At 36.6% G+C, this 25,699-nt stretch overlaps 1 protein-coding gene across 1 annotated transcript in view; it reads right to left on the reverse strand.

The window, feature by feature from the left end:
- The window catches only part of MCC (MCC regulator of Wnt signaling pathway), a 113,841-nt gene that overhangs the window by 57,257 nt on the left and 30,885 nt on the right, over positions 1 to 25,699 (reverse strand). Inside the window, exons 6-9 of the mRNA XM_020980072.1 lie at positions 23,861 to 24,067; positions 5,289 to 5,435; positions 4,179 to 4,268; positions 2,895 to 3,043 (exon numbers count right to left, since the gene is read on the reverse strand). Coding sequence (XP_020835731.1) covers positions 2,895 to 3,043; positions 4,179 to 4,268; positions 5,289 to 5,435; positions 23,861 to 24,067 — 593 coding nt within the window. The remainder of the gene's footprint in view (positions 1 to 2,894; positions 3,044 to 4,178; positions 4,269 to 5,288; positions 5,436 to 23,860; positions 24,068 to 25,699) is intronic.

Consider the following 25,699-nt stretch of genomic DNA (forward strand, 5'->3'; position numbering starts at 1 on the left):
TAATAATGGCTGGTGGGTGAATCTGAACAGTCAAGGATGACTCCTAGGTTGTAAACCTCGGTAAGCAGAAGAATGAGTCACCTACAAAAATAGGGAAATAAGAAATGGGAGTATGTATATGAAGAATAATGAATTCTGTTTTGTGTGTGTTGATTTTGAGGTGCCTAAGTAGGTAGAGATGAAGTTGGAAAGGCAACACCAAAGCTCAAGAGAAAGAGATGAAGAATGGATACACAAAGGGCAGCTACGTGGCGCAGTGGATAGAGCACTGGCCCTGAAGTCAGGAGGACCTGAATTCAAATCCGGCCCCAGACACATAACACTTACTTACTAGCTGAGTGACTCTGGGCAAGTCACTTAACCCCAATTGCCTCACCAAAAAAGAAAAAAAAAAAGAACGGATATACAGATTTGGGAATGAATAGAAAGATGGGAGCTGATGAGAATGAATAGAGAGAAGAGACAGAACACAGTCCTTTTTTTAGTGTATATACCCTCACACTGACAGGGGATAAATGTATAAAGAAGACAGACCCAAGGAGAAATTTGACACACAGGAAGAGATCTAGAAGAGTATTGTTATGAAAACCCAGAGGGTAGCAAGTAGCAAGGAGAAGGTGGTGAATAGTATCAAATGCTGCAGGGAGGTCATGAAGAATGAGCACTGTGAAAAGGCCACTTAATTTAGCAAGTAAGAGGGCACTGGTGACCTTGGAGGAAGTGTTTCAATGGAGTGGTCATGAAGGAAGCCAAATTGCAAAAGGTTGGGAATGAATGAGAGGAGAGGCAGTGGAGGCATCAAGTATAGCAGGTTTATTTTTCTGGGAATTCGGGGAAGAAAGAAATAGGATAAAATTATGAGGGGAAAGTAGGGACAAATGAAGGTTCTTAGAGGATCCTCTTTAAAAAGGAGATCTGGGAAGCAGGAAAAACGCTGCCAGATTACCAGAAGAGGTTGGAAGTTAGGGAGATACAGGGGTAAGCTCCTGAAGGAGATGGGAGGGGATGGTGTCATGCACAGGGGTCTCTAGAAATTGCAAAGCATATTTAAAAGAATGAATAGCCTGTGTTCTGAACACAAAGCATTAAAAGGTCAAAATACCCTCAGACAGAATATTGCCAAGAGTGTTGCCAAGTCAAGAAGAGGAAAATCATCTACAGTCAACTTAGCTAAAGCAACTGATGCATTTGAAGGAATTTAAAGGACGGTTCAGGGCTAAGTGTTATGAAGACCTCAGGAATACACTCCTTTTATAGCATATGAGAACGGCAGAGTGATTCACTTCCTACTCCACAAAGTTAATAGCTATCGTGTTTTTGGGCAATAAATTCCCCAGTGTTAGAAAACAAGAAATACAAAACTATCAGGAAATGGTGGGTTATTTATAGGTGTCCACATGTGCATGCTAGTTTTGTCACTTTTTAAAATGTGCTCTTAATGGAGAAGGGAATCTCAGTCTACACAGCAGAACTGTCAAATCCTATAAGCTATATTATGCTGTAACCTACCTTGAAGACATCTGACTTTATTATATTATATAATATATATGGTTGTATATATTATATAAAATTATATTTATTATATAAATTATATATATATATAATTATATTATATTATATAAAAGACATATTTGACTCAATGCTTTCAAGAACAATTTTGGACCAATAATTCTTTGAGTATCAATTAAGTGGACTTAGGGACAACAGCTCTGTAATGAAATCACCATCAGTTCTGTTCCTCTTAATTATCTTGATTAAAAAGCATTTAATTTAAAATTTTCTAAAGACCTAAATGACCACAGTCTCTTAGTTTTTAAGAAGCACATTAAAAAGCTTCAAATCAATTATTCAATTAACTTTTAACAAGGATTAAATAGTGAATATATTAGGTAACATTTTTTTCCTAGTTAGTTTATCAACTTCCACAATTTTACCCCAGGTACCTATTACAAGTTATGGGTCAAAGCAGTGATTATGCCTGAAGGCACAATATTCCATTCTGCCATTTGGAACATTATGTCTAAGCCAAAGAGTTGTTAATGACTTGACTTTGGATTTCCACTTGCTCTTTCAAAATTTCCTTGCCAAAGGAGTTAACCATTTACAACATGATGTCACCAGTTTTGAAGTTAGCAAGAATCAGAAAACTTTGAGTGTCTTCTAAAAGCTGGCCCATAACTCTTGCCCTGCCTGTTGCATATAGATGACAACCATGTACTGCTACTGGGCTCGTGGAATATTTTACAAAGCAACAGTCTTAGATCAGGCCTATTCAAACAAGCATTAAGCAGGCCTGACTGCCAAAATTCTGCCTGGTTAATAAAGGGAACTTTCATATTTAATCCCATTCACTTCTTCCTAATTGATTTGAGAGCCAACACAAGTATAACTAAGACTTGCAAAGATGTCTTCTTGTCATGGCTTTTCCTCTGACCTCAAAACGGTTCCACGGCAGTGTCTGTACTATGACCAATGTGGACAAAATTGGCTTCAGCATTTCTCTGGCTTCTAGAGTAGCTGGAACCTCAGATTTTTCATGCAGTTACAAAAGAAAAATAGGAAAGATCCTTCAAACATTCAAATTTATGATTGAGATGAGAAAATACCATTGAGACTCTGCACCGTTACAAATGTATATATGAATCAATGTATCATATATCAGTAGGAAAACCAATCTGTGACATTATTTGAAAACTAAGATCTCTTCTATGATGTTGGCTCTCTCAAGAAAGGGACTGCAGTGACTGATGACACAATTCCATGTGATACGATAGTTAGAACAAGAGCTAAGAGGGGGATATGAAAAGGAGAGAGCAGTGTGTGAGGGGCCTGATGGGGGGGGGGAGACACTTTTGTGTTTGTATCTTCATGTGGTTTTTTTTTTTCAAACTTACCTGTTTAATCTCTCCGTCTCTACTTCAAATTCTCGAATTTTACTTTCTGAGATGGCAGATCCATGTGAATAGAGGGTCTGGAAAATCTCCTGGATATTGGAACAGTCCTGCAGAGAGTGGGCTAGGTGCTCTGCCACACTGCCAGATACCTGTAGTAGGTATTAAAAAATCCACTTTGATAGGGCTGTAGGATGGTATTGCAGTGCGTTGGACACTTGTAGAAGTGACAAATTATTATAAGCTGATATTCTTGGAGAACTGGAGCCAAAAAATATGGCTAAAGTAATTACCTTTTATATGGGCACCATACAAAAGGCAATTACTTTAGCCAGTTTTTTGGTTCACATAATTTCACTTTAGTTCCAAAAGCCAGTTTTAAAATAATTTTTAGAAATGAAATTAATAAGTACATGTAAATATTCCATTTTTGGGATCAACGGTAGAAAAGCACGAACAGATCCACACCTTCCTTTCTAAGCCCTAGAAGTACACAGACCTACTGACCCTGGGCACTTTCCTTTCTTTTTTGTTCTTTGTAATTGAGAGCCCTGAGATTTCAGCCTAGTTAAAGGAGGTTCTATAATTTGCACACTCAGTTGAATGAGTTTTCACAGCTTAGTGAAATTTTGCCAAAATGAAAAGCTCTCCAACTATAAGATCACTCTCAGCACATGGAATCATCAGATACTGTCTGAGTCCACTGTGAACTCTTCTCACCATGCAATCCGTCAGGAACACTAGACATAGTCCTTGTCCATTTTCTATCACCTATCTACTCTGCTCCAAATTAGAAGGACTTTATTGGTCTCACTGATGAAAATTTTATTACTGAAGTACAAGAGCTCAACCTTTCATTATGTTGAGCTAATCCTTCAGAAGCAACATTCATCCTTGCTAGAGAATTTATTCCCTTTTAAGAGTGAGGTGCACAAGATAACAGTTTTTTGTGGGCATAATAACTACAATGTGTTTTCTGTTGAATCTAGATGGCAGAAAAAAGCTCCAGTTTTTCATCTGTATCCAATAATCAGGCCTAGATAATTTCTTCCTCAATGTTTCATAAAGGGAAACAAAAATTCATTTGCTCTTGCAAAAATTATCTACCATACTGAAATCAATGTTGGTTCTGATTTTGGGGAATAAAAAAAATAATTTAGTATTAGACTTAATTGGTTTGCTGGATCAAAAACTTGAATGTCCATTAAATAATCTCTAAAGTGCTTTTTTTTTAATCTTTAAATAGTTCTTTAAGTATTTTTTGATGCATTTCTTAAGAACACTCACCCCTATACTGCTGATTTCCGATCCTAAGATGGGCCGATCAGATGAGGAAGACTCTGACCTTGTCTTCGACAGTTTCACTCTCTCAGCAATCTAAAGAAAATCACAAGTCATTTAGATTGTGTGTATATATAGCTACTGTTCCAACCATCTTGACTCAAAGTATTTCAGTCCTACTCCCTCAGGTTTCTTCCTCTGGCTTTACACAGAACTGTTTCAAAACACTGATGTTATGATGCATTATAGCTATATGTGCTGGAATCTTGTTCCCCTACTAACTAGACTGTGAGCTACTTGAGGCTATGGTTATGGGTTATGTCTTAGCCAGACTTGATTTCTCTACAAGCGTCTAGCCATGCTGTGCCCAGTATAGATGCTTACTAATATCATTTATGCTTATGTTCTAAAAACCATTTTTACTGATTTTCCTATAACTAGTTTGACTAAACTGACTTAATTTATTAGTAAACATGACCACAGCATTGAAACTGGATATATCTGCTGTGAAAACTGACCTATTTCCTTTACAGGCCTTCTTTGTGTAACAGACTTCCTAACAGTTAGCAGTGGACCTGTCTATGAGGTCATTTTCCTAGCTCCCTTGACTATCACACAAACCTTCATTCTTGTTATAGTGTAAATAGCTTAGAGAAACTTTTCTCTATGGTCATAACCTATTTGCCACCACTTTCCTACTGCTAACTGTTTTGGCCTCATTACCAGGGAAAGACTTGTATACTAGCCAAATCCCTTTTCCATTGTCAAGCTCAATCTAATTTATAAACAGAAGAAATATTTTATTCAACCTGAAGCACTGCAGGACTTTACAGAACGTCCCTGTCTTCATAATGAGTTACCATACTGGGAAGTCCTTGCCATGTTGAGTTGGTTAATGTGAGCTAGTGTTTGTGTTCCAATTGAAAGAGAGTTAAAATTATGAGTGGGTTAACTCTCCCTGTAGCTCAAACACAGAAGTTCTGAGTACTAGGAAAACTCTCTTGGGACACAAGGAATTCTTTCTAGCTAATCACATGCTTGCACAATAGCTGTGTACAATGGTAACTGTTGGTCCCAGATAAGAAGAGATATTATCACCAACTGAAAATAGCTCACCTTGGCAATGGGGATGTCATTGCTGCTGCTGCTGGTGCTCAGCTCTCCAGTGCTGGGATTAATTGGTCGGTTAGTAGAGGTGAGACGACCTGGACTGGAGGGCCCCGATGCCTGGACACTCTGTAAGCGTGTTTGTAGTTCTCGAACCTGAAACAATAATATCTTTAGATACAAATGACACAGTTTTTAGCAAACTGAATTTTAATTTTGAGTTGATGATGTGGATGCCTTCATGGGATAGCTCTCATTTCTGTTAAAGAATGAGTGCCAATGATTGAGCTAGGAAACTTAAACTGGATAAGAACCACAAAAAATTACAGTCCCAGGCTGGCCTTAGGTCAATCTACAGTGGTATGTAAGTTATTTGGGACAAATGTTTTCTTACTTTATGGATGAGTTTATTCCATTCATAGTCACAGTTCTGATCATTTATTTTGTATTTTACTCCATCCTATCTTTATATCTCTTCTTTTTTGTCCCCTTGTCCCCTCTTTATAAATAAAATGGTAAGAGAATGCGTTCAACACTAATAATCTGTTAGTGATACAATGCTTTTCCTCCTTTGCCCCATCCCCAAACATAGAGGAAATTTTTCTTACCCTTTCTTTCTTTCCTTTTATTCTTCTCTTCATAATCTACCCTCTACAGTTGAAATCTATGACTAATCCCTCACTAAATCTTTTTTACTCCCTACCTCCTTTCTCCCTGTTCCAACCTAATTTCCTATTGAATTTAACATGTTTCTACATCAAAGGGTCTGTGTAATACATATGTGCAAGTGTGCACATTCAACCCTTCTTTGACCACTTAAAATGAAAGTAAGGTTCCTGTGTAACCTACCCTCTTCATTCTGTCTTCTATATTTGTACAGTCTTCTTGAATAACTCAGTTTTCTGAGATGATAAGGTTCCCCCATCTCCTTTCCCTTTCTTCCTTAGTGTGTTTGTTTATGTCTCCCCTTTCTTTCTTTTCCTAAGACCTTAAAACATAACAAAACCACTGTCGGGCCCTCTATTTATATGACACTTGATGACAGTAGTCTTCTGAGGGGATACTTGTTTCTTCTGTTAGAAGTAAATACTTCATCATTGTATAAACTCTTCTGATTGTTCAAGTGTATTTACTTTCATAAGTTTTTCTTGATGCCTGTGTTTGTACTTCAGAGTATCTACGTAGCTCTGGTCTTTACATCAGATATGTTCAAAAGTCTTCTATATCATTAAAATTCCATTTTCCTCCCATAGGATTATATTCTGTTTTGCTAGGTAAGTAATTATTGGTTGTAAGTCTTTAATCTTTTACCTTTGGGAATAGTATATTCCAAGTTCTCCTCTCTTTCAGAGTGGCAGCTATCCAATCTTATTTGATATGGACTATGGCTCTTTAAAATTTGAACTTTTCTTTCTAGTTGTTTACAGAAGTTTTACTTTACCTAGAAGCTCTGGATTTTGACTATGACATTCCTGGGAGGTTTCATTTTGTGATTTTATTCAGGAGGTGATCAGTTAATTCTTTCTCTTTTCACTTTATCCTTTAGTTCTAATAGGACTGGGTAGTTTTCATTCATGATCTCTTAAAATATTAAATGTAGGCTTTCAATTTTATTTTTGGTCATGGTTTTCACATAGCCTTGTGATTCCTAAATTTCTCTCCCTGAAATATTTTCCAGACCAGTTGACTTGATGCAAGATATTTTACATTTTCTTGTATTTTTCCAGTCTTTTGATTTTGTTCTAGTATTTCTTGTTGTCTCATGAAGTAATTTATTTCTGTTTAGTGCAATCTAATTTTCTTACATGGGTAAGATTTTGCACCTCATGTATAAAACCAATTTATTTTCCTTCAAATTATTTCCTCTACAACTCTCATTTCATTTCTCATTTTTTCATCTACATCTGATATTTTAAAAATCTTTTCATTTTTCCAAGGAAATGTGTAGAGCTTGTGGTATAATTTTTTTGGTTTTGTTTGAAGCTTTACCTATAGATACTGTGGCCGTTATTCTCTTCTTCTGGGTTTACGCCTTGGGCATACTTTGTTCCATAATTTTTCTTTATCCTCAACATTTTCTTTGGTTTAATCATTTTGCCAGTCTTACTTCTTAAACTGTACCGGACTCTGTGCACTTCTGAAAGAACAAGTGGGTCCTGGTACAGTTGTGACCTGTTTTGTTTGGTGTCTTACCACTGATTTCTCTGGGTACTGAGTAATTTTTTTCTTCAAGGACGTCAAGGGTGTCTCATGCCAGTGAACTATGTTGGTGCCGGCCTTGATCACTGCACTCTCATTCCAAGCCCTGTAGGCTCTTGACCATTGGTCTGGGCTGAGAGTGACATAGTTGCAGGCTCCAGGTATCCACATTCCTCTCTTTCTGCCCCTGGATACCCAGCTATCAGCTCCAGATTTCCTTGCCCCACCCACTTTTGTCCATTTGAAAGCTTTCTTATGTTGTGCTCTGAAAGTTTCTGGCTGTATCACTATGTCCCTCAGGTAGAAAAATATACTTATCGTAGTCTCTTCTTGGATTTTTTAATAATTACTTGTTCTGGTGCTATTTTCCATTTTTGCTGGAGTAGCTATGTAAAGAAAGCTGGGTTGTTCTGCTGCTGTTTATTCTGTCATCTTAAGGAGGTCTCTTATTTTTTTTTTCTTAACATGGTTATTGCTGTATCATTTGAATGCTGTCTCCATTTACTTTGGTTATTTCAGTGACTTCCAAAGGCAAGATGATGTGGAATATGTGAGCTTAAATAATTAAATTACCATTTCTAACTTGAGCATGTGCAAGATACTAACAATATATACTATATCACAACAACTCAGAATAACAATGAGACTTTAAAAAGGACTTTACAAATGAAGCAGCAACCTAGTGTAGCTGTGACCTGACCAATGTTCCATATTGCTTCAAAAACAGAAGCAAGAGTAACAGTTAAAGCCTGAAGCACTAACAATCAGCCAGCCTCTTTCAGGATACAGAATAGAGACTATTTCATACACATCTCTGACATGCTTACTATACAAAATACCTTTAATATTCTCCCTCCTACTAAAAAGAGAACCAAAAATAATTGAAATTTCAATAATTCATCAACACATTTGAAATTAAAATAAGAAAAGTCCCTTCAAAGTAGTTGCATCTAGCAATGAGATAGATATAAAGTACCTTTTACTCTTCCAATAAGTTTGTATTTGTAGAAATCTCCATCATTCTAGTAATATGCCAGAGGCACAGAGAGCTGACCACAAAATAGTTTGAAGATTAGAAAAATACATGGTTTTCAAGGCCAAATGGTAATGCTGGTAAGAGATTACATGGTTTGCCCTGTAATAACACCCAACAGGCAAAGACTAAGAGGTCTGCTTGGACAGATCAATTATGCCACATGGCAAATGAATGAATGGAACTCATTTTTTCCATAAAAGTTACCTCCTGGCACTACAAAGAAATATAAAGCTTGAAAGGAAATACTTCTCCCTATGTCAGACCGGTTCTTTTCGTTTTTTTGTGCTGTGAATAATTAACTAAATAATTAACAATTTAACAACCTTTTGCTAAAATCCAGTGTCTAAATCACACATAAAGCATTTTCTATCTTTTATTCCTAGAATCCCAAACATCCTCCTACCCTGTTGATTTTTAAACAAAATATTCAGTTGTACAGTGAAAACTGGATTCTGCTCTCTATATGCTTTGGGCCCAGGGTATATTTTTTAAAAAATAACAAATATTTTGTTTCTTTTGGTCTGTGCTTTATTATTGAACAGTGAATAAAAATTCTTACAATGAATCCAGGAGAAAGGAAATGAATAAAGCCTTTAGGCAATATTATAATATAGATAAATTTAAAAAAGAGAATAGCTTGAATATGGGAGGGAGTCATGAACAGTCTTAAATGAGTAAGACACAGGAAAAGCCTCAATCTAGGTTACATATTTCAATTGGATATGTTGTTGGGGAAAAGAAGAGTCTGAACAAAAACAATTTCAAAATACAAATTCTCAGGTCTCAAATTAGAGGACTGTAAATATCAGTGTCTGCAGAACATTTATAAGATCAAAAATATTTTGCATGTGTTATAATTACCATAAAAAGACTATGACTGGTTCAGTCTATGATCTGTAGCAACATTTATTAACATGACAATTTTGGCAATTAGTTTTCCAGAGTGTTAAAATTTTACTATGTAAGGTCAGATAAGGTGAATTCTGCACTGGGAAAAGTGAATCAATAGTCTGGGAAAACTTAGTTGAGATGTAGTGCCCCAAAAATTGTTTCAACGATGATAGGATTCTAGTAACTCAAATTTCGTAAGGATATTTTAGGAATCAGAAAAACAAGAAAAGCTAATACTTATTTGTTCCACTTAGATAAACAGGCATTTCTTTGGATGGCAAGTATTATGCAGTTATACTTGCTATATGCCTAAAGAAAGCCCAATTCTATTTCTAATAGTATTTTCCTCTGCTAAGGGGGATTAAAAATGGCTAATTGTACTCTAAGAGTGGGGAGGAAGGAAGAGATAAGGAATAAACCATAATTGTCAAGATAATTACTGAATGAAAGGACAAGTGAGAGACATATAAAAGGAAAGCAAATGACTTCCTCTTCCATCTCTTTAAAGAAATAGGCCTGATCTCTGTGGGGTTTTCCCCACTTTTCTTTATATCCCCAGCACTTAGCACACTGTCTGGCACTTAGCTGGAGTTTAATAAATGCTATCTGTCTGACACATCTTGCTCTGTGGTCAAATGAGTATTGGTCCTAGTTTTAAATATGACCATTAAATAAAATCGACATTCTGAACCTCCTCATTTTATTTGTTGATTTAATAAACCAGATACTATCTTTTAATAACATAAAAATGAAGTTGATGCTTAAAATATCTTTCCTAGGAGCTCATACATATCAGCAGAAACTCTCTGTAAAGAAGTGAAGAAAGTATAGCTCAGAGGATTATCTAGCCAGAGATCACATTTAAAATTCTCAGACAGTGGAGACAATGGGTTTAAGCCAACAATCTTCCAGCATGGCTGAAGAGGGGTATAAATGCAGGATTTCTTCCCTCAGAGAGCAGCCAATTTTACCCTAACTTTGTAATTTTCTTGGGATCCTAAGAAGGTAAGAGAGAACCAAAAACAATCATCCTGATCCAGGATGTTGTATGACCATTAAGATTGTTTATGTTTGGAACTATGGGAAAGAAAATGAAAAACAAAATACAGAACACTGGAAAATGATCCAAAACAAGAAAAAGAAGATAATAGGACTCATGATAGACAGATGTGTGCTAAATGTGAAGAATCATAGTATAACACCATAGTTGATGAACAAGGCCCTTTCCCAATTCCATACCCTCTTCTTCAAGGGTGTGGATGGAATGATAGATGAACCTGTTTCCATCAAGTCCACCATAATTCCACTTGACAGACCTGAAAGTAGATTCCTGAGATTTATTCTATGCTCTTCTATAATGAACCAGTAAGGAGCTGGCCCTTGCCTGGAATTCTTTTCAGTGTAATGGTGCGAGTAGACTGGAGCCATAGATACATCCTTTTGGGTTGGTGCCTACGTTTGATACTGAGATATTAGCATTTTTACACTAACATTCTATCTATTTCCCCTTTCCTCTCTATTTCTATCGCCACCACTGTAGTTCAGATCCTCATCATCTCTCATCCAGATTCTAGAAATAGGCTTCTAATTCTTAATCTTTCCTCTCTCCAGCACATAATTCACAGAGCTCCTAAATTAATCTTCCTTACAAATATGCCTGGTATCACTCTTTTTGCTCAAAAATCTTCAGCGGCTCTACTGCCTCTAGGACTAAATGCAAGCTTCTTGCCCTGGCATTTAAGGCTCTCCCTACTTCTACATTTTGTTCCAACAAACCTGAGAGGCAATCTACATACACTGTCGTCAAAAGAGTGCTGGATTGAGCCCTAGGAGCTAGGCTCTACTCTTGGGCAAGTCACTACTCCTTACTTTGCTCATCTGTAAAATAAAGAGATTAGGTTAGATAATTTCGCATATCCTCCAGCTCTAAGTCTATTATTTTACTTTTTTTACATCTTTTTTTACATTACCCTTTTCATATGTTTTGCATTCTACATAAACTAGGCTAATCTCTCCCCCTCAATCTCCTTTTGTTTTACCTTTTTTACCAACGTCTGGCCCCTCAGTGATAACTCCACCCTCAAGCTCACTCAATTACTGTGATCAACTGCCTGGTACTCAAGCACACTGCTGCTCACTCTTTTTCACTTTCCTCCCTTTTAATTCCTCAGACTCATCACCCTTCCCAAGTCCCCTTTATGTTTTGTCTTCCCTTATTAGAATGCAATCGACTAGAGACCATTTTATTTTCTAGTATTTGTATCCCTAGTGCTTGGCATGGTGTCTGGGATATAAGAAGTATTTTTCCTCTACCTTGCATTCATGAAGTCATCCCTTTCCTGAAACAAGTCAGACTAGTTTCTTTGTGATTATTTTTGCTTGCTTGAATGTTTATATACAAATATCTCTTATCTTCCTGTACCCGTTTGTTCCAGATCATCTGTTTAGTCACCCACTGCCACTATTATGAGCCCTATCACTTTTGTATCCTTAAAATAGTGGTGCCTAGAAGTTCACTTAGAGTATACTGTGATGGTGTGTAAATGTCCATTTTTTTCCCTTTTATTTTTTTTAACATGTAGACCACATGACTTATTGTGAGAGCCCTATAGATAAGCTATGGCTAGAAATAATCAACCACAAGTATTTAATCCATTTTGGGAGCCCCACATGTATTTGGACTTATTTCCTTTCTTCTGAAATTGAACCTGACTGTCCTATTGTTGAATGAGAGTCTGGAAGGCCAAACTTGAACTTTTAAAGTGGGAGGGATGTATAGGGGAAATCTGGGCCTTTGGTACCGGGATCCAGAAGAAATTTGGTTGAGAGCTCCAAGTGTATGGTACAAATACCCTGGAGAAATTGTGCTTTTTCCAAAGTGGAAAGGGACACATAGAAAATCTGTTGTGCATAGTTGCATGGTTCTATGCGCTGAAGGAATCATGGAGGAATTTTCATCCAGGAAAGCTTGGCTTCTCACATGAAGGGGAAGGGAAGTGATTTCCAGTTCACCTCAAGTCTCTGTGGGGAAAGGCATATATCTGGTGGAAAGTTCAGAATCAAGCTTACCTTTCAAGATAAGAAGACTGATTTTCTTTCCTTTTATTCTAAGCCTTTGGTTCAGGGAAGGATAAAGCACCAAGCACCAAGACAGGCCCTGTATGAGTACTGAACAAGCATTAGACTCTGCCAAGCTTTGTAAAATGTTCCTTATTTGTTCATGCTGTCTTAGGGAGCGATTGTGCTTTCCACTTGTAAGTCTGGGGTATCATAAGATCTGTGGCATATACACTTTTATAAGACTGTTTAGTACAAGGAAGTAGAGAAGGCATTTAAAAAGAACAATGCTTGAGCCTCCCTAGTAGATCAGAAAACAATTGTGAATTGGAGATATGGATAATGAATTCAAATTCTACTCTAGCCAATTGCTGAGGACAGCAATTTTTTTTTTTAAACAGTGCGAGAGTGTAACGCAGCCTGGCCAATAGGAGACAGGAGTAGTACAGTTTTTGAAGCAGCTACAAATATCTTCTTCCTGATCTAGTCCTTACAGCATGGACATATATCTTATGCCTGCTTTCAATTCAACCCTGTGTGGAGGCTTGACGAGTCTACTTCCGGCCAGGAGGGACTATAGGGCTGCTACTATGTGGTAACAAAGTCTTTTGTTTGGCTGAGGAGCCAGAAAGACTGATAACCCCTGAGTGGCCGAGACTCAAATGAGTACACACACAAAAGAAGTGATTATTTTTTTTTCTTCTTAGCAGCAAGTGAGGTAGGCGCTGCTATTTGCCTCTAGGTGGGGACAGCTCCTTGTCTACCCTTTCTGGGACTGGTTCTTCACTGCCAGTTCAAGTGGTAGTTAGAAGAGGAAGACCATGTCTCCACATCTCTCTTAAAATCTTCCTTTTCCTTTAATACCTATCTTAGGCACCACCTCCTTCATGAAGACTTCTCTGAATCCCACAGATGAAAGTAATTTATCTTCTCAAGTTTTCTTACAGCAACTTAGACCAGATCTTTCTTTGGATTTTATGTTATGTGCTTCACAGATTGTCCATTTAAGAGAGAGCCACTGTCTGAATGCCCTTCCATTTTGTATGTTCTGGGACCTCAATGCTATTAAATTGGGAGAGAATTCCCAGATTCTCAGGATTATGGCTCTAACCTTTACATTCATATTCCTACATCTGAAAAACCCGTTATAGAGACAGTGAATAGATCAAGCTTTTTAAATGCATTTTTGAAAATGTGGTTTTTTTAAACTATAAACAACATAGTCTATAATGTCCACATATTTTCTCCATTATTTACAAAAGCCCAAACCTTAAATGGAGGATTCTACATGGTACTTACAAGCAAAGCCACCAGAAAGCAACCTAAAACAGCAATGTTTAGTGGGAATAATACCAGATTAGAAAGGCTCACGTCCTTTCCCCCTGATTTTCTGTTTAACCTGGAGCAAGTTATATAAACTTTCTGTGCCTTGTTTTCCTCATTTATATAAAAAGGAGATATTTAATTATGTTATTTCTGAGGAATTTTTTTTACTGCTATAAAATTCTATGATGGACAGAAGCAGCATGTGGGGGTAGGCACGAACTCTTACACAAGCAAGAACTGTAGAACTATAGAGCTGGAAATTATCTTAGAGACAATCTATTCCTCCTTATCATCATCTAAACCAAGAAACCGAAAACCAAGAGTAATTTCCTCAGGGTCAAAAGATGGAGCATGATGTAAATATAGGAAAATCTGAAAGTAATAAATCAAGATAAGCCTCAAAACTGCAAAGGTTCTCTAATAATTTTAATTGATAAATACATATCTCCTATTAACAGTTTTTAAAGTTATAAATACTAAAGTACCACCAATTTAACATGCAACAAGGATCAATTTAAGTTCAAAACTAACACATTCTTGAGACACAATGAGCTGAGCAGGGTGCCAATTCATGACACTACTATTATGCTTAGAGTATCTGTCAATCATGGATAGCAGCCTCTCATTATATAGCACTACTCTGGGCATGTGTGATGGAGTCCTCTCACCCCCAACTTCAGAGTATACACAGATACCCTCTGACTACCTTCCAAATGGTCATGATGTTGACAATTTTAATTGGCTACTGAGTCGTAATTGTGGATAGACCAAAAGGGAAGAGGCAGTACATCTTTCTGAATACTAGTTACAGTCCCATGAATGCATGGCTTACTAAGCAAGGCAGAGTCTGGGATGGGACTACCTTCTATTTGTATCTTTGTTCCTATGGAAAAGAAATTTGTGAGACATTTAAAGGAAGCTAGCACCTTGCCACCTTCAAGGGAACATGAGCAGTGGGAAGTCCACTAATGGAGTTGGTGCAACAGCGACAATGACAATGGCAGAATCAGACCACTCAAGAGATAGAGTTACTCACACAGAGAGAAACCAATTGAAAAAAAGAACCCAGTTGGCATTGATCAGGCTACACTGGGAGTGTGTGTGTGTGTGTGTGGGAAATGTTAAATGGCTAACAGCTAATGAGATACTGAAAATATTCTAGCAAAACTTGAAAAGTCTTTCAACTGATTGTGAACTTTCTATGGTTCTTTACTGCTTAGCATTCCCCTTCCTATGTGGGAATAAAACTATTTATTCAATACTTGATTCATCTTTGTACTTTGGGTACCCTACAGCCCTCTTCTGTCTTATGGTAAGGACTCCTAAGACTAGAACTAAAAATCTAATTATTCTATGGAAATCTGAAGTGGGCATAGAAGTGGAACAATGGGGATCCTAAGACTGCTATTGAGAAGACGGACAACCCCAGAGCAAACCATATGGGCAGGTAAAGGGCAGGGATTGGCAAAGATTTCTAGCCACTATGACCTCAGCCTGATGAGTCTAGATAGCCTAGCCACTGTGCTATACATTAATACTTATTAACTGTGAACTGATAGGATGAAACACATGACAAACGGGTGATATTCACTATTCACTGAAGTCGTTCAGTCAGACATTTGTATATTTACACAAACCTAATTTCAATATAGTGTCCTATATAATGTACAGCTACTATGACTGTATAAGAGAGAGTAGAATCTTGGGCACTGGGGCAGTTTAAGTGTTAACTGGATTCTGCTGTCGTGGCTTGAGAGAGACCGTAGACAGAATGAGCTAAGAGAACTTCTCTTCTGAGAGAATGAGTGAGTTAACTGTCAATGAGAAAGAGTTTAAAGAAACACTTTCTGAGAGAAATGAGTTTAACTCTCATACAGTGGAGAAGATATGCTGTGAAGATATACTAAAAAGAATTCATGAGTGACTTTGACTTACAACCTGAGAGAGATGAATGATGGGTGTGTGTTTGGAGAGTTAAGAAGAATTCAGCCATTACTGGTGATGGTTAGAGTTAACTCTGGCTGTGATTCTTTTCACTGGAATAGACTCCAGAAATATTTAAATATATGTTTGTCTTGTTATACTATTAAAAAATTGTAAATGTATATATATTTCAGCCTAGTAGACTAAGGAAACAGAGAGAAAAACAGAGAGAGAGAGAGAGAGAGAGAGAGAGAGAGAAAGAGAGGAACAAAGGCTTATGAGAAAAGGTGTGGGGGCAGAGTTAATTGATAAATTAGAGACTGTACACTTCTATTATTTTTGACAAAAATTAGGATATATCCAGCATTTGTTTAGAACCCAGGGCGAGAATTAATGAGGTAACGAGTCATAAAGCAGGCTGAAGAGTAAGGGGTTGGTGCAGTTGCCAATTAGCACATACAACCAATATTGGAATAGACTTCAGATGGGTCCATTGCTTATAAAGCTGGGTAAATTTTGATACAAGTCTCAATATCCTGCTTCTTTTTAACCACATGAATAATTAAGATATATCTCTAGAGCTAACATAGATTAATATCAAAAACATACTACTGAGTTCCATATTTATAATCAATTAACTGCAATGTTAGTGGAATATCTGCGAAGCATATCATGAGATTCTTTGCAAATTAACACAATGGTAAGGTCATTGTATAAGGCACTTAACTCGTATGACCCCTCTCAAGTCTGACAAAGCCAAACAGCAGCTGAAGCCATCTGTGGTCTCTGAAGAATCAATTAAAAAAAAATCTGGATAGACACACCCTAGCTCTTTTACACTGGTAAGAATCAAGAAAAAGAAAATGGCCCATAGATTGGATAGTACTATGTTTTACTTTCTGAAGTTATATTGAGGAAATCACTCTAAGCATATAGATATTAAGAAGGCTTTCTCTTCCTCTGTTTTCCCGTTACGTCCACCTTCCCTTAACAACAACAAAAAATCATTATCCTAGAAGTAATCACAATACGTTTTTTAATAAGAAGGAATCAGATGACAGAGTTAGAAAATGTAGAAGGTTGAAGTGTTCCAAAAATAATCATAAGAAAATCCTGATTTGATCCTCCTCACTAAACTATTTTAAAAAGCTCATCTGTAAAGTGAGAAGGTTGAACTAGATAATCCCTAAGTTTCCTCCTAGCTTTAACTTTATGATCCAATGAAACTTAGATAGAACTTGCCAACTCCATTTATTCCACTTATTAGGTGGATTCAGGTACTTCTATGACCAGGATGCATGCAGCACCAAAACCTGTTTATATAATAAAAACTTGGGAATCTAACATCTAACAATTGGCTTGAAGGAGACGAAGAAGCATCAATGTGTAGTTAACTAGAAAATTGCTAAGTAAAACCATAAGGGTAACAAATTAACATTATTATTTTTTTCATGGACTTTGAAAAGACTTGCAAATTCTAAAATGTAACCTTAAGTGAGTCATTACCCCTCAGGCAAGCCTCAGCTTTTCATATTTAAAATAAGATGCCTTTGATCTCCAAGGCCTTTCCTATCTCTGATCTGTTAGGCCTTATCTAAAATGAAAACAACAGTGATTCACCAGATATATTGGCTTTGAGATGATGGTTCTTCTCTTAGTTCAAACATTTAGGACAAAACCACCACCATATCATTGCTGTTCAGTGGTCTCTGTTTGTTACACAGACACTCATTCTTACCAGGCATACATATTCCCTTTGTTAGTAACTGGGCAGTCATAGAACAGAGACCAAGACTCAGATAAATGGTGAAACTCAACAACTCTTGAACCATCCTCTCAGACAGTTTCCTTCCCAGACACCCGAAGAAGTACATAGGTAGGGAAGGGGTGTTGGAGAACATAGATGGCCGTTGCTCACGTGCTTTGTGAATAGACAGAGAGACTGAGAGCTGTGAAACTTTTTGAAGTCTTCATATTAAAACACACAGAGGAGTCTGTGTGGCCTAAGAAAATGGCCAGTGAGACACAGACTCATGTGAATCAAGAGACATAAAGTTTGCTTCACTAAGCAATCTTGGGAAATAGCATGGACATTTTGCTACAAGCCAGATTAAAGAGTATATCTGATAAATGTATGGTGAAGGTAAGTTGAATCTTTGATGGTCAGATCTACTTTGGTAAGTGGAGAATATAACGGCTATAATTAAGAGAGCCTATAGAAATAATCAACCATCCCATTTACTAATGACTCCTCTGAAATAATGAAAATGTTGCGCATTTTTCTTAGCAACTGCTTTGTAAATCAGTATAATTGCTTAACTGAATGAATTGGATAAATGATTTAATTGAATTTCTAATAAGTCTTGGAAAACCTGCAGAGGGTACTTTGTTTGATTATAGGCATACAAGAATAAAATACCAGACCTACTGATCTACTAAATTTAAGCTTATATTCTCTATATAATTTGGGTAGAACAAAAATACAGATATCAAAGCGCCTCATGTCCCTGACAAGTTAAAGTGACTTCAAGTTCAAATTTGTTAGAAAGCTGTAACCCACCTGAAAAAACACACCAAATATATGTTAGATAATTAAGGCCACAAGTATATAAAAGAAATTGCAAAATCAGTTCTCCTTTGCAAAGTTCCTCAAACAAAATGCTTCATCTCTCATCTCCAGGCCTTTCCATCCCTCGATTATTCTTTCTCTTCCTAGAATCCCTTCCTTCAAGACTCAGCTTAAAGGTCATCTTTCTTCTCCTCTTCCTCTCTCCATCCTTCCCCAACCCACTCCTTTCCCCACTGTTTTTGCCTTCCCCTCTAAGGTTACCTTCCATCTACTCTGTGTATCTTCATGTGGTGATTCTCTTTAGAATGTAAGCCTATTGAAGGGTGGTGTGTGTTTTTTCTTTTTTGTTTCCCTCGTGCTTAATAAGTGTTACAGATTGCTTGTTCATTGATGAGGAATAGTTGGCAATAGCAACCACAACTGACAGATTCCTCTTTGGGCAAATAGACCACATATAGTCAGGGAAAGAAATGAATATGGTATTCAAAGTAAACTAGTAAACTATTCTAGTTGATACAGTATATAGCACTGACCCTGGATTCAGGAATACTGAATTCAAAAGCTTGAGTTCAAACCTTGCCTCAGACATTTATTAACTGTATGACCCTGGGCAAATCACTTAACCTCTATCTGCATCAGTTTCCTCAACTGTAAAATGGGGATGACAGGCATATAGTGTAATAGCATTTAATAGTATATTTCATATTTTATATCTCTATATATACATATACCTATATCTATATATACATATACACACATACATAGATATATATGTGAACATATACACACGTGTATGTGTGTATATATAGATTTAGACACATACATATGTGTATATTTACATATATATATAATAGAATACCTATTGCATATATATAACATTTATATACACATATATAATGCATATTATACACACATATATAGAACACATGTACATGTATGTATATATACACACATACACATGTGAAATATAGTGGATAATAACAAACATTCCTTGTTATGAGGCTAATATGAGATATTTGCAAAGAGTTTAGCATAGTGCCTGGAACATAGTTGGTACTTAATAAAAGCTTCCTGAAGAACAGTTTGAAATAAATGTAAACTTCGTTTAAACAGTCTCTTCCACAAAGACTACGGACAGTATAATTGTATCTTTACAAGCAAATTAAGTTCAGGAGTTACAGCTTAACTGTCATTCTGGACAAGAGCTGACTCTCACAGAATTGCATTTAACTTATTTTGTGGATGAGAAAAGAACTGTTGTTAGGCTGTGCTTCTAGTATTAAAGAGAAGGTGGCAGTTGTATCTGATGGTTAGACTAATTTTACCTGTGATATTTCTCACACTTGATAAAACTACTGAAATATTTAAATATGCTCATATATAGTTTGTTAATCTAATAATAAATCACACAGCCAGTAACACTGATATTTGTCTAAGCTTATGAGACTGGGATTTCAGATATACCATGTCCTGAAAACATTCTTTTGGAGATGTGAGGGTAACATTAGGAGAGCACTGACTTAGGTTTAAAAAATATATATCAACCATGTTAACAGGCAAGTGGTACACCTCTTGGAGCTTCAGTTTCCTCTTCTATAAAAAGATGGGATGGGGATAAATGGCCTTTGAGAGGTATCTCCTAGCTCTAAATTCTAAGAACATAACACGAACTTAAATTTTGTCAGGCATGAGTGATCCACTCGCATATCCCACAAGAATCAGTGTAATGTGTCTGGCAGCTTATTTCTGAAAATGGTCATGTCCAAGTAATGTTCAGGCATGTACAAGTTGGCATTTGACCCAGAATGAGGTTGACATCAGAGGTGTGGGGGGTTAGAGAAAGGTTACTGACCTAGCTAAATTTTCTTCTTTGCCAGTCATCTTCCAGTGCCTCACTACTTCCAATATCTCGGGTCAGGGAAAGGAATTTATTGCTTCCACAGTGTCTAATTACTTTAAGACAGGCCTCTCCTGTCTAGGAGAATTCATAAAGAAGCATATAATAAAACGCACATACAGAAAGGCAAGTGTAATTAAATAGGACATTAGTCATAATGACCTAGTAGTGAAACACCCAGGAAATTACATGTGGTATGAGCTTTAGTGGTAAGCAAATTCATTACTCTGCACAGATAAAAACTTTTGCTGAGATAATTTACCCTGGCCTGTAGAAAATGGCTTCTGATATAAAATCAAAGATTTTGATTTTAAAATAATATTAGAGTTATAGAGGGGCACAGTCAAGATGACATAGTAAAGGGAGGGACTCATCTGAGCTCTTCTAAATTCCCCCTCAAACACCTTTAAAATAATGCCTCAAAACGAATTCTGGAGTGGCAAAACCAGAGGGGGCAAAACAAATTTCCAATCAATCCTGAAAAGGTCAACAGAAAAGGCCTGTCTTGCTAGGGAGAGAGTTGAGTCCAGCACAGGCCATACCTTAGAAAGCCCCTCAAGCCAACAGTGCCCAGCAAACCAGCAGACCTCAGGTATAACTAAATCTGCAGCAGCAGCTTCTACAGCTCTCAGCCAGACAGTGAGAGGGTCAAACAGCTAGTCAGAAGGAGACTACAGAGGACCTTTTGCTAGTGCTGGGTGGACTCTGTTGCATTTCCCATACTGGGATCTGGGATGCAGGCCCAGCTTGCAGAGCACTAGCACACTAGCCACAGGAGAGTGAGGACTCTGGTCACAGTTCTAGGGTGGAAAAGAGTGCTTAATTTTGCCTACAAACCGTAGCATAGGTCAGGAGAGTAGTGACTGTACCTCTCCTTCGATCACATCACCTTATAAGAACTGAAAATTTAGAGGCTCCTAGAACTAGCTCTGAAAACAGCACAGCAAAAAACCTGAAACTTGGGACAGTGCCCCCTCCACCCTGAGAGTAGAACCCAACTTTAACATAAAGTTGAAAGTCAAATAGGTGGGAAAAATGAGCAAGCAACAAAAAAAGAACCTGACCATAGAAAGTTACTATGGCGACAAACTCAAAACAAACTCAGAAGATGCCAAAAAGTGTCAAATCAGCTATATGCAAAGCCTCAAAGAAAAAAGTGAATTGCTGTCAGGTCCAAAAACATTTGCTGAAAGGGCTCATAAGAGAGGTAGAGGAAAAAATCAGGAAAAGAAATGAGAGTGATACAAAAGAATCATGAAAACATGTCAACAGCTTTGGTAAATGAAGCAAAGAAAAAACAAAAAACAGAAAAAGATGTATAAAAATTCACTGAAAAAAAACTCCTTACAAAGTAGAATTGGCTAAGTGGAAAAGGAGGTATAAAAGTTCACTGAAGAAAATAATTCCTTACAAATTAGAACTGGGAAAGTAGAAGCTAATGACTCCATGAGAAACAATAAAATAAAATCAAAAGAATGAAAAAAATAGAAGAAAATTTGAAATATCTCATTGAAAAAAACAACCGACCCTGGCACAGAAGCACCCAGCACAATGTGCCTGTATCAAAGAAGGTGTTGTGCTCTATGAACAAAGCAGAATTGCAGTAGCTTAAAAGAAATATGAGCTGCACAAATTTAGAAACATCTCCATTCCAAATGTTCATATGGACTATTCATGCCTGATCTGTGGTAGAGCCTTATGAGGCTGTATCAATCTGATTATCCACAGTCTGACACACCATATCTTGATCCTGACATAGTGATGTCATTTTGGACCTCTCTGAGAACAAAGGACAACAACCAATTGCTCATAGGTAGGCTGAGCCCATATAATAAAAATGACAATTCTACTAAATTAATTTATTTATTCAGTGTCATACCAATCACACAACCAAAAAATATTTTATAGAGTAAAAAAAAATAATGACAAAATTCATCTGGAAGAACAGAAGTTCAAGAATATGAAGAGAATTAATTAAAAAATATGAAGGAAAACTCTCAAGCTGTATTACACAGCAGTAATCAACAAAACAATCTGGTACTAGCCAAGAGATAAAGTGGTGGATCAGTGAAACAGATTGGGTACACAATACACAGTAGGTAATGACCACAGTAATCAAATGTTTTGTAAACTCCCAATCCCCATTTGTAAGACAAGAATTCAATATTTGACAAAAACTGTTGGGAAAACCAGAAAGCAATTTGGCAGGAACTTAGATATAAACAACATCACACACTATATACCAAGATAAGGTCAAAATGGGTACATGATAGAGACATAAAGGGTGATACCACAAGCAAATTAGGGGAGCAGGGAACAGTTTACCTGTCAGATCTATGGATAAGGGAAGAAATTATAATCAAACAAGCCACAGAATTACAGAACATAAAATGGATAATTTTTATTACATTAAATTAAAAAGGTTTTGCAAAAACAAAACCAATGCAGCAAAGATTTAAAGGAAATCAGAAAACCGAAGAAAAAACTTGCAGCAAGTTTTTCTGATAAAGGCCTCATTTCTCAAATATATAGAGGACTGAGTCAAATTTATAAGAATACGAGTCATTTCCCAATTAATAAATGGTCAAAGGATATGAACAGAGAATTTTCAGAAGAAGAAATCAAAGCTATCTCTAGTCACATAAAAAAATGCTCTAACTCATTATTGATTAGAGAAATCCACACTTATCAGATTGGCTAGTATGAAAGAAAAGGAAAATGACTAATTTGAGGGAATTTGAAACTCAAAAATTTTAAAGAGGAATGTTAAAAATTGTTTATATTTGTGATTGGAAGAAGTGAAATACTGAAATACTTTTAAAAAAATACCTTAGAATGTTAGAGATCACCCAGTTGAATAATTAAGTAATACTGATATGCTCAGTCCTCAAGAAACATGACTTTGCTGCTAAAGAAAAATATCAGTTAAAAATTTCTTGTATTCTTTACTCAAATATGATGAAAATTCTTAAGAAAATTAACATGCATACAGTTTGGAAAGAAATGTGATCACAAGTGTTGATATTAACAGAGAAATCATACTTTTCAAAGTTGCCCTTTAGAAGTTGAAGAGATTAAATGTTTGTTTGTTTATAGTGATTCATCTTTCTCTCAATTGAATTCCTATTTTGCATGTTTTAGAAAACAAAGATTTTTAATTGGTATACCACTGCAAGACACTCAGAAAAGGAGAACAAGAATGGGGATAGTCAGGAGATTCAAAATTCAGTTCAGAGGGAATTAAAGTATTTACCGAGAAAAGTCGTACTTTTGCTTTGTTCTCTCTTTTCTTTCAAAACAGATCTAACTCAACCAAGACAAAGGATGTGCCTTTTAAGGAGAAATGATAACTTTGAAGATCACCCTTTCTGACAAAAAGATTTGATATACTTTTCTACTCTTGAAATGATCAGTTTCACCATTGTTGATACATTCCCTGATATAAAGTGAAAATGTACCTGGACTCCATTAGGTTATAATGCTTTACAAAAAAGCTTAACTCAACTTCTTTATACTTTAAGACTGCATATTTTCAAAAGATTTCTTTATAAATTATGGTTTGGGGAAGCTAAAATTTCTAATGCTGTAAGAAGTTCAAGATGGAGTCTCTCTGTGCTAATTTTTCTTAGAAACACACTTTCAAAAGAAAATTAAAAAGCTGTGTATGGGACCAGGCTTCTTACCCTTCTTCGTAGCCTGTCTCTCTCCTCCCGGATTGCATTCATGGTGGCTTTGGTCCTGTTGAGTTCTTCCTCTTTGCTACACAGCATGGCAGTCAGGCTTTCATTCTCTTCTCTTAGGCCAGCCAGTTCTTTTTCACATCGAGATCTCTCTTCAGCCAAATTGGGATAGAGATCCCTACCCAATACTCCTTCAATCTCTTCAACTGTCTACAAAAACCCAATGCAGAAAGAAGGAAAGATTAACTTTGGAGGTAAAGGAGAGACGGGAAAAAAAAAGTGTCATATATAAATAAGAGCCCACCTGAGATTGGCACAATGATTTCCTTTAAAATGGTATTTAAGACTATACTCTTACAAATCTTAAAATTTTCAATAATTTCCTTATTTTATAGATAGAGGCAGTATAGTCATAAACTATGTTATTCAAAAATCTCAAGAGCAAGAAAAATATTCTTTTTCCTAGGTTTATATCTATAAAAGTATTGTAATATTCAACACAAGTACTTAAAGATTTGTGTTATGTAATCTTAATTGGGTCCCCACCACAGCAAGACAATTCTTTAACTATTCCATAATTGTCCTACTTTTCACAGAGACTGTTCTAAATTTTTTCTCCTCAAGCTTCTCACACTATTCCCTCCCCAATCTTCTCAGTTCAACATATCTTATACTTTACTTGTAGGAATAGAGACCACTGCCCACAAACTCCTTTTTTTTCCCTCCATGTCTTCAGAAAACTTGACATTAAACTTTATCATTAAAGTTTGATCATTAAACTTTACTCTAGTATCTGATGAAGGGGTGACTCTTTTCCTTGACAAGGCTAACTCTTCTTTACTGCCTCCCAGTTGCTGGAGTAGATTGGCCTTATTATCATCCTTACTTACTTTCTAAGTTTCGATTTTTCCCTATCTACTGCTCTTTTCTTGAAATATACACACATCTTCTCCCTGCTAGAGGGGAAAAATGAAAAAAAAAATCAACCCAACATATTATACCCTATCATCAACTCAAGCTATCATCCTATGACTTTCTTCTCTTTTGCAACCCAGCTCTCAGAAAAAAGCCATCAACAATAAAATATTTCTCTCACTCCTCACCCTTTTGTAATCTGATTTCCAGTCTTATTACTCAACTGAAACTACTCTCTCTAAAGTTACCAATGATTTCTTAATTGCCAAATATGACTGCATTTTCAAAGTTCACACTCATTCTCCTTGAAGTCTTTGCTGCATATGACCCTACTGACTTTTCTTCCCTCCTGGATACCCTCTCCTCTCTGGGTTTTTATTATGCTGCTTTTCCTCCTGGTTCATCTCCAACCTGCCTTCTTCTGAGTCTCCTTTGCTGGCTCATCACCCAAATAACATCTCCTAACAATGTTCTGGGTCATCTTCTCTCTCTAGGGAAGGGAATAAGCATTTATTGAGTGCCTACTACATGCCAGGCACTTTGTTAAGTGCATTAGAAGTACTATCTTATTTGATCTAGACTCTCTGACTTGGTGATCTCATCACCTTCTGCAATTTTAATTATTTCTATACAATATTCACCAAGCATATAAAAAACTACTCACACATCTCCAATAGCCCATTGGGTATTTAAAACTGGATGTCTCATGGGCATCTCAGTTTCGACATGTTAAAATCTGAACTCATATTCTGCCATAGGCCCCCTTCTCTGAGCTTCCTTATTTTTGTCAAAGGTATTATACCATCTCTTCAGTCACTCAGGTTCACAACCTCAGTGTTATCCAAGGTTACACTTGCCCTCATACCGCACACCCAAACAGTTGCCAAATGTTGCTGTTTCTACACCCACAATTCTAGAATCTTTCCT

Source organism: Phascolarctos cinereus, unplaced genomic scaffold, assembly GCF_003287225.1.
Source record: "Phascolarctos cinereus isolate Bilbo 61053 unplaced genomic scaffold, phaCin_HiC Scaffold_4;HRSCAF=312, whole genome shotgun sequence".
Classification (NCBI taxonomy): Eukaryota; Metazoa; Chordata; class Mammalia; order Diprotodontia; family Phascolarctidae; genus Phascolarctos; species Phascolarctos cinereus.